Source organism: Hippoglossus hippoglossus, chromosome 17 (genome assembly GCF_009819705.1).
Source record: "Hippoglossus hippoglossus isolate fHipHip1 chromosome 17, fHipHip1.pri, whole genome shotgun sequence".
Classification (NCBI taxonomy): domain Eukaryota; kingdom Metazoa; phylum Chordata; class Actinopteri; order Pleuronectiformes; family Pleuronectidae; genus Hippoglossus; species Hippoglossus hippoglossus.
Genome location: NC_047167.1, coordinates 9,265,667 through 9,277,012, shown reverse-complemented (window position 1 = coordinate 9,277,012; position 11,346 = coordinate 9,265,667). Strand labels below are relative to the sequence as shown.

Sequence of the window (11,346 nt, the reverse complement as noted above, 5' to 3'; positions counted from 1 at the left end):
GGAAAGCTTTAAGGGGGACCATAAGAGGATATAGTCAGCCCACGTAAAGACCATGTAGTGGGCCATGTGGAAAATAGGATATGCTCTGTTCATCTTAACCTTTACTCCCTCCTCAGTCCAGCGTAATCCTCCCAAGGTTGAAGGAGCAGGAAGCTCAAAGAGCAAAACATCTAAAATCAGAAAAGATCATACGTCTAAATCACAGCAGGGACGTAGAAGAACACCAGTTGCTCTTGTGTTTGTATGTATGCATGCACCTCTGCTCAATTTCTCAATATCTCTAATTTATATAATAACTCAATTTTTTACAAGTTTTTTAAAAAGCTGGTGCCCTACATACATTTTTCTTGAATGAATGCATTAATATGTGATGGACCCTTGATGCCAGTCCCAGTGCTCTGCAGGGATCCAGTGTAGCGTAAAAAGCGAAACTCATAGAGTGATGTGTGAGTTCTCCGTTCACCTCTGACTCTCCTGACCCGGTAAAGATGAAGCCTGTGGCCTATTTTTATCCAGTCACGAGGCTTCTGCACTTTACTGACACTTTGATCCATTTACAAGATGGATTTTACATTTACAGCAGGTCTCTTTACACAAGGTATATCAAGATGCCTCTCTCCTTATCTGTGGTAAAGGTCCTTGTTCACTGCTCTTATGTCCCTTCTTCCTTTCCTACAATTTAACCATTTGCTGTTTTTCACTTTTACTCTTGGCACAAATCCAACTAAAATCTAAATTTAGCTGAGGGAAATAATTATAAATAATTTCACTGATTGCTGTGTTTATTTCATTCCTTTTTATTTTCAACCTTTTGCCCACGTCCATCTTTTTTGCTCCATGTGTGGGCGTCAGCGTGGGCATTTGTAAGTCAAAGGGCTGAGTCTGGAGCTCTCTGACGGCCAGCAAAGCCCCTGATCTACTGCAGGGCGCTGACGGCTTGAGACCATTTGAGAGAGGATTAGCTAATATTATCTGAGGTTAATCGCACTGAATTAGCCCACATCACCATAGTTGTGGCGTAGGGTGGCTGCCAACAGCAACAATGGGGGAAAGAAAGTACCAATTCATCATATTACACGAGTACAAAATGATGACGGCCCGTCTGGTGTGAGAAATGTGCTGCAGCAGCTAATGCAGCTGTAATAAAAGGAGACAGCGGATTCACATACAAGGAAATGTAACACACTGGTGTTTGTCTGAAAAGTTTTGGGTTTCCTCTCGTGTGTGTGTGTGTGTGTGTGTGTGTGTGTGTGTGTGTGTGTGTGTATGGCATCGCTGTTAGTTACCAGCTGCATCACAGGTCTTCAGTTCTGTCCTCAGGCTGTTTATCATAAAACCCTTAGAAACAAGCTTTGCTCCCACAATGATCTGATCCCCTGAGTCTCTGTGGTGACTCGTGATTTTCATAACCAATGCTACATTGTTGCTTGTTACATGAAATATATGTAGTGTGGGAATTTGGGAAAATTATCAACTTGTGTTCAAATTCTATTTTTATTTTGTGTTGTTGCTCAGTGGATAAATGGAGCAAAAATGAATTGATGGTAGAGAAAGCAACTATTGTGATCTCATACTCACCAAGCACTTACTCTGTTATTACTGATATCCCTTACAGGCATCCCACTGGGCACCTAATGTTTCTCCATAGACATGAATGCATTACTTCTCCAAATCAAAAACATATAGCAGACGCGTGTAAGTGTAGAAAGCTGTTATCCACATCTCTATTAAACGGAGACTCAATGTAAAATTGCTGTTTAATGGCGTGTTAGCCAGTATTTTGGATTATATTATAAATACAACATTTTGAAATTCCCTGAGGAGAACGTTTGAGTTTGACATATCTTATCTGTATTCATCCGGATTAGTATTTACATACTTGTAATGATAGTCCTAACATGACAAGTAAACTTTGTCACAGTAGAATATAGCAGACATCCCTCCGCCCAATCTGGCAATGTTTAAAAAAGTGTATCCACCCCCTAATCAAATCCTCAACCCCAAAATTGAATGGGGTCTTCCATGGCCCGTTCCAACCCTTCCACCAAGTTTCAAGAATGTGTGTCGTTTTTTGCGTAGTCCTGCTAACAGACAGACTAATGTCTGTTATGACCTCCTTGGTGGAGGTAATAATGCTCTGTAATGTTCAGCAGATTTTCTTAAATGTTCAAAGTTGCTGTCATTGTAAAGGTGTGGTCAATGAAACAGTGTGAGGTCAGAGAGCGAAGCAGACAGGGGATGAGTAAGCTCTCTGATGTAGCTGCTCTGTTGAGACTGGGAGCAGGACAGAGAGGGACATGAGGATGCATGAGCTTATACAGCCATGTCCTAGAGCCATGAATCACTATAATGACTTCTTCAATTAAGGTCATCTTTATTCTGCTCAAGGCTCCAAATAAACATTTATATCCATATGTTATCGTATCAAATGTAGAGACTTTCTCCAGAAAGTACAATGACAGTTATTTTGAAAGGCCTCATGCTATTTCCAGGGCATCTTCAGCCTCTTTTACTTTTGCTTCATCTCACCATGAAATGCATAGCTAACAAGACATTGGACCACTGATGGAGACTACTGAACACCATGAACAAATATAGAGGGCTACAAAGCCTCTTAGGATAGAGCCCGCTTATGATTCCCTTTACGTGCACAGCATCCTCGAATAGGCCACACAAAGATCCTTAAGCCAAAATCCCTCCCTGGTATTTAATTCTAAATGAGTAATTACTGGGTGTGTCAGTGTGTCTTAGGTTTGCAGGTAGGTTGGGCGAAGGAGCTCATTTGCACGCTGGCTTCAGAGAGAATTGCACTCTCACACAGACACACAGATTCTGAAAGAAGCCACGTCGATTGAAAGAGGGTATCCCTGGGGAGCCACTGAAGATTCCAGTTTCTGAGGGGGGACAGACCACATACAGCCGCCAAGATGTGTGACATGGGGGGACTGGATAACCTGGTGGCTAACACGGCCTACCTAAAAGCCCAGGGTGGTGATGACAAGGAGATGAGAAAGCGGCGCCGCAGCTTAGCTCTCCCCAAGACTGAGCAATGTGCAACAGTAAGAGCCGCCATTGAGAAGGACTTTACGTTGCTTTGCGAAAGGCAGCCTATTGGCAAAAAGTATTTCCGTGAGTTCCTTTCAAGTAACGCTGAGTTCAAGCTTGCTGCTGATTTCCTGGATGAGCTGTATGACTGGGACCTGGCTGAAGGTGCAGTCAAGGAAAAGGCACGCCAAAACATCATCAAGAAGTTTTGCAAGACTGATTCCAAGACCTACCTCTCATTTCTTACCGGGGAGATTGCTGACAAATGCAAGTCTGTGACAGATGCCAACTTTGAGGAGGTGATGAAAGGCAAAGTCCAGGATGGTGTAAGAGAATTTCTGAAGGACAAACCCTTCTCAACTTACCAAGCCAGTCCATTCTTTGATAAATTCCTCCAATGGAAAGAGTATGAGAAACAGCCCATCAGTGACAAATACTTCTATGAGTTCAGGACTCTGGGAAAAGGAGGCTTTGGAGAGGTAAGCATGCAAACATTTTATTCAATATGTAGAAATATGTGTTATGGCAAATGAATTATCTTTAAAATCTATAAACCTTGGTTGAATGAGTCTCCTCAGGTAAGATGGCGTAATCAATTAAAAAAAATGTGTATTACATCTATATTTTTTAAAACATAAGCTAAAATTGCAAGATAATATGCATTCAGTATCTTTTGAAATTGTAATGATAGAGCTCTAGTTGAGCAAATCACAGTTGTGCAGTGTCAGTGTCTTTGGAAAACCTGAAGTAGGAACGTAGGTGCGTTACAAAAGGATAGTATAGCACAAGTGGTCCAACGTTGCATACGTGAGGATTTACCTTGTCTCAAGGTGACCATGAAGATATCTGGTATACAGGCACAACCTACCTAGCGAATATAAAATCGAGAGAAAAAAAAAAGCGGAAACTTTGTTTAATGGTTCTGTTTTAAATGATGAACTTTATGTGGACAAATGACAAAGTCAAACATTCTCTTCAGGTAACTATGTAAATTGCAAGCTCTAAAAGCAGTGTTCCTGTGAATGAGATATATCAAGCTGAACAAGTCAGATGCATATAAGATTGTGTAATCTCTGTTCATATTTTTAAAGATTACTGATATGAATTATAAAAAAACAGAGGACCTACAATCAACCCTTAAGGGAACCCCTTCACTCCGTCAAGCTCTTAGCAAAAAGCCTACGTGTACAACCGAGAAGAACTTACTGTTTTGCTGTTGTCTAAATCTATTGTGATTGTACAATACTGTTTTCTTTAGGAGAAACACTCATGTACAGTGGTTCAAAGTTATACAAACCACATGATTGCTTTTTTGATATATGAATATATCAATATTAAAAGATGTGATGACATAGTAGATTGAGGATTTAGAGTATCGGGCAAATTTATTTTACTGCCATAATACTGAAGATCCTTTTTTATTTTTAAAAGTTTCCCTAAGAGAAATGTTCATTCCAATCACTGTTTCAAACAGAGCATGAGTAGTAGTCACTACTGATCAGTGTTGTGCAATGGTTACGGTCAGCATGTCACTCTGGTACCATGCGTGGTGGGATTGATTCTAATCAATCAATAAGGAGAACAGCTTGTACAGTGGCAGTAAAAAATACTTTCAAATTTGTCTTCCTCAAGGTATGCGCTGTACAGGTGAAGAACACAGGCCAGATGTACGCCTGCAAGAAGCTGTGTAAAAGGCGACTGAAGAAGAAGAATGGCGAGAAGATGGCCCTGCTAGAGAAGAAGATCTTGGAGAAGGTTAACAGTCTGTTTCTGGTCAACTTGGCCTATGCTTACGACAGCAAGACCCACCTGTGCCTTGTCATGACCCTGATGAATGGAGGAGACCTCAAGTACCACATTTACAACATAGGCTATGATGGCAAGGGTGTAGACAAGGGCATCGAGATGAAGCGCATCATCCACTACACAGCGCAGATCACCACCGGCATTCTGCATCTGCACGACATGGATATCGTTTATCGTGATATGAAGCCGGAGAACGTGTTGCTGGACAGCCTAGGCCAGTGCCGACTTTCAGATTTGGGTCTGGCCATTGAGATTGTTCCAGGGAAGACAGTCACTCAGATGGTGAGTAGATGCGCACACGACAATCAAATGGCTTTTGAAAGACAACAAACGGGTGCACTGAGTACACCAAGTTGCACTCTCAAACCATTGGGGTGCTGTTAAGATGAGAACACCTAGCTGGGTAATAACCGCGATGATTAATTGGATCCTTGTTAGACTTGTACAATACACCAATGGGCAAATAAAATCAACCCCAATTCTGTGCAACTGAAATATTTCAAGTCAAGTCATCATCTGTATGCTTGGACTACGTTTAAGACCACAAACATCCACACACAATCTGCAACAGAACAGAAGACCACGAGCCCAGAGACCACTGGTTCCTGTCTTTGTTAATTTATCAGCAGAATGAGGCTAAGGCTAAAACCTGAACTCAGGTTCTTGGACAGGTTGTCAATCTTGTTGGGGGTTTTTGCTTTAAATCCGGACAGGGATTACTGGAAAGCTTAAAGATCTGTGCAATGAGAGTCTCTGAATCCATTATATAACTCATTTGATCCTTTAGCAGTCAGATTATACAATGGCCATTTATAGGCTACGGACCTATGTAGGGGCCCTGTTACAGAACTCAGAGGTCCAGTGTTTGATAAAGCGTTTCGATAAGTGTATGAACGTTTCTGTCAGTGACTTGGAGGCACAGATTTTGTTAGTTTTGTGAAGGTGTTACCTCGAGAATGTTGTACGGAAGTTTCTTCCCACAATTCTTCACAAACCCTGTAATTCCTCTTCTTGCCTTGAGAAAAATTGTGAGTTCAGTTTAATGTGAAACCACACTGGCTGCACAAGGGTGTTCTTGCATCTAACTGCAGGTTACATGACAATTTGCAAAGCACAAGTCATTATCACTGTGACAGTGCATTGTGGTAGACACTCAGGTCAAACACTGCTTTAATAATGAACAAACACAACCTTTTAAAATCCGCCGGCCTAATCTATGCAACATTATCTTCAAACATTACATCACATACCTGTGCTAACCTATGGATGACCTGAAAAAAGATAGAAAGTTTGCTGCAGGGTGTCCTTAGGCCTTGTGGCATCAAAGAGTAAGCTCTTAGCTCTATGAAGGTCCAGTAAGCTCATTATCCAGTACACTGATGCTCCTCAGCCAGCCAAAGTGACTGGGCTAACCTTCTATAGGCAAGGCTGGCTTTGGTCCCCAAATCCTCTTAGTGAGCATTACACAAGTCTGTCCCCGACTAGATGGTCAGATCCAGGTAAAAAACCTACACTGAGTATGTTTAGACATGGTAGTTTGCAAACAAGGTCACTTCAACCCAGCTGAAAAATATCTACAGATGGGTCCCTTCGCATGAACCAAGATCGGATTAACTCATGTTATAACTTTATCGTGCGGTCGTACATGAAAACACTTGAGTAACCAGAGAGTGCAGTTTCTTTCTTTGTTAGTAAGTTTTTCTTTATAAGTTTACCAACACACACACACACACACACACACACACACACACACACACACACACACACACACACACACACACACACACACACACACACACACACACACACACATAACACATATGGAAGACGTTTGTGATAACGCAAACGTATAATAGATTTTTCATAGACTAAAAGGTTTTGCATGCAAACCTTTTATTAGCCTTTAAGCTTAAGTTTGGTCAATGGAGTTGTACTATCATACCTTCACTAATCAGTCAGGGCGGCTGGTCCAATCACATCCTTGGCCAAGTCGTATCACACCATACTTTATATCAGTATAACAGTAGCAGAGACTAAATATCTTATAGCAAATTGGCTATAAAAGGACAATGCATCCTACAGTTCTTATGATAGCTACTGTTTATATATCGCCTCACCTGCACCAATCTCACCTGAAAACGATTTTTGAAACAGGGTCCCTGCCAGATTAAGATCCAGGCTCTATGCCTGTTCACAGCATGTGTGTGCATTGTTCATGTTTTGGCTGTTGTGTAATTCTGCTGGTGGCGATCACATCCAGAAATGGACGGTCTTTATGCAGGAGGCTGGACAGCTCTGTCAGCGTGTAGACACATATGACTCTTGACAGGTAGTAGGCTTAGCATTAAGATTAAGCTCCTGCTCCGAGGCTGTGGATGAGGTCGTACAGGGAGATGCAGGGAGCCACGGGGGGTGGGGGGGGAGCAGAGGAGCCGGGACAGAGTTGCCCAGAGAGGGAAAGGTGAAGATGGCGAAAACTAGATTAAGGTTTCTTGTAAACCAGGCAACACATTTAGTTCAAATGTTGTTCTTTAAAAGTCTATTGTTCCACAAGTCCCTCTCTCCGTTCTCTATGTCTTTACAGGAACTAAGTTTTGCACTGTTTGCATTGCTCGTGTTTCTGAACTATACATAAATCTGTTAATTTCCTTATCCTGCACGGAGAATCTGAAATCGTCTAAACATACACACAACACTATGCATTCAAGCATCTTCAAATGTACTATAACGGCATTTATAGGTGAACCCTATTTCCAGTCTTCCCTCCTGACCGCCTCTCCCTTCCTCAGGCTGGCACTGGAGCGTACATGGCCCCTGAGCTCCTGAACAAAACCCCGTACAGGACGTCAGTGGACTGGTGGGCCCTGGGCTGCAGTATCTATGAGATGGTGGCCGGCTACACACCTTTCAAAGGCGCCGAGGCCAAGAAGGAGAAGGTGGAGAAGGAGGAGGTGCAGCGTCGCATCCTCAATGAGGAGCCAAAGTGGGAGCACAAGTGCTTTGACGCCACCACCAAGGACATCATCCAGCAGTTCCTGAAGAAGAAAATCGAAGAGCGCCTGGGCGTGAAGTAAGAGGGTCTTGTATTCTGTATAGCCTTTAGCAAGAAACATAGTGTTAATGGCTGTTCACAATGGCTTAGTGAAATTAAATTCTTCTTTTGTAGTTAATTTCTCAAAAAGGTCACGTCCACGTATAATATGGTTGTATAGGAAAGCTTAGTGGAAATGAACTGTTGAGAAACCCTTTACCTCAACTGTAACCAAAGTTTTGCACGACTTTGTTCTTCTTTCATAAAATCCGACATCGCAATCTTGAAAATCTGACAGAGAAGACTTTTTTTTTTGCTTCTCTTTAGGAACAACCTGGAGGATCCCAGGAAGCACAACTGGTTCAAGGCCATCAACTTCCCCCGCCTGGAGGCCGGGCTGGTGGATCCTCCTTGGGTACCCAAGCCCAACGTCGTCTACGCCAAGGACACCGGCGACATTGCAGAGTTCTCGGAGATCAAGGGCATCGAGTTTGACACCAAGGACGACAAATTCTTCAAGGAGTTTAGCACTGGCGCTGTGCCCATCCCGTGGCAGCAGGAAATGATTGACACTGGACTATTTGATGAGCTCAGTGATCCCAACAGGAAAGAGGGTGGAGGAGATGTAGATGACGAGAAGAAGTCCGGCACATGTATATTGCTGTGAGCAGCAACAACCACGTGTTTGATGTATCACATGCCAGTCATAACGCTCTATATTTTGTTTGTTCTCTCACTAATATTGCAGGATCCTGTTTCATGAAACATGCGAGCGCCAGCGTCGTTTAGAAAAACGTCCCTGACTTGAATGTATGCTCATGGTTTAGAGATCTACTGCTTTCAGGGTGAGGTCCAGTAAAACATGGAACATGTGATGATGTATTTTGAGCATTTTCTTTCTGGTTCACAGCTTCTCTTGCAGTTCTAATGATGTAGACTCCAAAAAACGTAAGTTTGGAACCTGTTGATAAAGAATACTAGTGTTAGAGGAGTAAGATAAAGGCCTTGGTGCCAGAAATACCATAGTAAATACGATATAACTTTATGAAGAAACTCTACAAATCCAAGCTAAAAGTATTTGCAATAGAACGATAAGCAATGCTGATGCATTCAGCACTAATCTTTAAACAAATTGGAACAAGCACAAGTCCTCTATCTATGAAACTGCTCAGTTTGAGTATCTTCTAGTGGACTGTGTAAATTTTATAGTATTTTTTAGCGCTCTCCCTCCCTCCCCTGCCCTTTATTGATACAATCACAAGGTCTCACTGTTTCTACTACAAAAAGTGCTTTTTAACCTCACATGGCAGAAATAGTTCTCACCTTTCATTTTATATGTGGTGATATTAAACCTTCTAATTAAGGCCGATCACTGCATTTACATCCAGGTGATTTTTTCCTTTGGTTCGACATTTTAGTTTTATAAAAATCTATGAAAAAAATTGTTGCAACTGTTTGTATTGTATATAAAGAAATATATTTATCTATGCACAGAGATAAAGAAGAAGATGTAAGTATTAAAAGTAGGATTTGTTTTAAAAGGAAATGAAAAATACTGAACCCCCCTTTTCACCGAGTCCCTCTACTGTCGGTGCTATGAGGCTCAGCTCGGTGAGGAAGTGGAAACTGTGTAGCCCCGGGATGCTGGGAGAGAAAGGAGAGCAGAAACAGCAGGTCACTGCTGCATGTGGAAGATGTGGAAGACTTAGAGGAATTGGACAGTAAGTTCCTGTACCAGGAATGTGCAGGATGCCCCCGTTCACGGCCCTGAAACACTGATATTTCAGGGCTTTTTTTCTTAGTTTGAGATGAGTATAAATAACTCAAACTAGCCAGATTCTGAGAAAAATAAATAAATAAATAAAAGAATCCACTGCTGTGGTTGTGAAGCTGAATTTACTTTTTAGAGACTTGGGGTAGTTCAAAATGAAAATCATTTTTATTCTTGTTTACTTGTCTCAGGGTAATTAATCGTTTTTAAATTTCAAGAGTTGAGTTTTTACAGTTTATGTTAATACAATATATACATATATGATACATGTACTTGTAAATATAACATCAGAGGAATTGCTACGATAGAAATGTCAGATTGTAAAGCAGGAATTTCCTTGAATCTTCAATCGTTTGAATAAATTAAAATATTTCTTTTAAAACCTGTTTCTTTTCTGTGGTCATGAATGTTTCGGTTTTATTCGCTGGGGTCTTGCAAATGTTCCCATTACACATGGTTGTATTATTATACGGAGGAAAGTGCTGCTGACAAATCTTGGAGTAAAACCTAAAGATATCAGCTGCATTAATCCCTTGCAGGGTGCTGACTATAGCCAGGCTGTGCTCCAGGCCGCCACAAATTGGCAAGTTCAACTCTTAGCTGATAAGGCGATAACCAGTGTTATCCTTGAGTCCTCTTTTCTTAAATCAGCTTCGGAGGCCCTCAGGTTCTGCAGTGTTACTGCCAAGTGAAGGATCTGAGGAAAAATCGGCAGCTACAGAGCTGGGCTAATTATTTACTGTATGGAAGAAATTAAAAGACAATTGTAATGTTGCATGTAAGTGCCTAAAATTTGGGGAAACCGAATCTACCGATGGAGTCTAGCAAATCGTTGCAACGTAATTATAGAGGATACACTCACAAGGGTCCTTTTCCAGCTCGGAATTTAGGTACTATTACATTTACAACATTTACAGCATATTTTTGCCCACTTTTTGACCAAAGGGATAAAAAACAGACAGATGAAAATATTTATTTTCCTTTGTCTCAGACACCACTTGTTTATAGCCTTCAAACTCAAGGACAGTAAGAGCTTAGGAGGCACTAAGGTGGATTCTTGGGTCAGCTAAACCCCAAGAGATTATCTCACGTAGAGCAGGAGTCGGGTACACACTGCTGTTCACAGTGAAGGGCAGAGCTGCTGCCTCAGGGGGCGGTGGGAGCCGGTTGGATGGAGGAGTAGTCAAATTAGAGCAGACAGGTGTGATCGGACTTCTTTTAATACCGATGTGATATAATCTGATCTCCACCAATAGTTTAAAACTATTGACACAGTGATTAGGCTGCAGTTTATGGCTCAAAAAACCTCTCAATAATGAAAAATGCAGTAAGACTATGTGGGTCAAAGCATCTGACATAACTGCTGAATCAAGCTTAAAGATGTGGTTTGGAACCATTAACAACATAAGAAAGGGGTTCAGCCAATAAGATCCTATCTCTTCTTTTGATAGACACTTACTGTTATCAGGCCTGCGGGCAGCACCACTCACACATTTAATCCCTGTGGCTTGTTTGTGGTGCCCTCGTGTGGCTGCAGGTTTGTGCTGATGTGGTGATGGTGGGAATGTGATGGAGTGAAACCCAGTCACAGCCATCTCATTCAACCTGCCTGGTTCCTCCTCACTTTAAACAACATGCTTTCAATTCAAATTCTTTTCTGTTAGATAATCTCATTTTACACCCACATTCATGT

The 11,346-nt window shown here is 41.7% G+C and overlaps 1 protein-coding gene across 1 annotated transcript; it reads left to right on the top strand.

The window, feature by feature from the left end:
• Positions 1–2,452: 2,452 nt before the first annotated feature.
• grk7a (G protein-coupled receptor kinase 7a) lies at positions 2,453–8,916 on the top strand. The gene is made up of 4 exons (XM_034614517.1): positions 2,453–3,524; positions 4,678–5,133; positions 7,641–7,921; positions 8,210–8,916. The coding sequence occupies exons 1-4, from the start codon at positions 2,928–2,930 to the stop codon at positions 8,547–8,549; spliced, it is 1,674 nt and encodes a 557-aa protein (XP_034470408.1). The 5' UTR covers positions 2,453–2,927; the 3' UTR covers positions 8,550–8,916.
• Positions 8,917–11,346: the final 2,430 nt, after the last annotated feature.

Coding starts and splice junctions, on each gene's coding strand:
- grk7a (XM_034614517.1), top strand. CDS start 2,928: ATGTGTGACATGGGGGGACTGGATAACCTGGTGGCTAACACGGCCTAC. Junction 3,525..4,677: donor GAAAAGGAGGCTTTGGAGAG/GTAAGCATGCAA, acceptor GTCTTCCTCAAG/GTATGCGCTGTACAGGTGAA. Junction 5,134..7,640: donor GGAAGACAGTCACTCAGATG/GTGAGTAGATGC, acceptor TCCCTTCCTCAG/GCTGGCACTGGAGCGTACAT.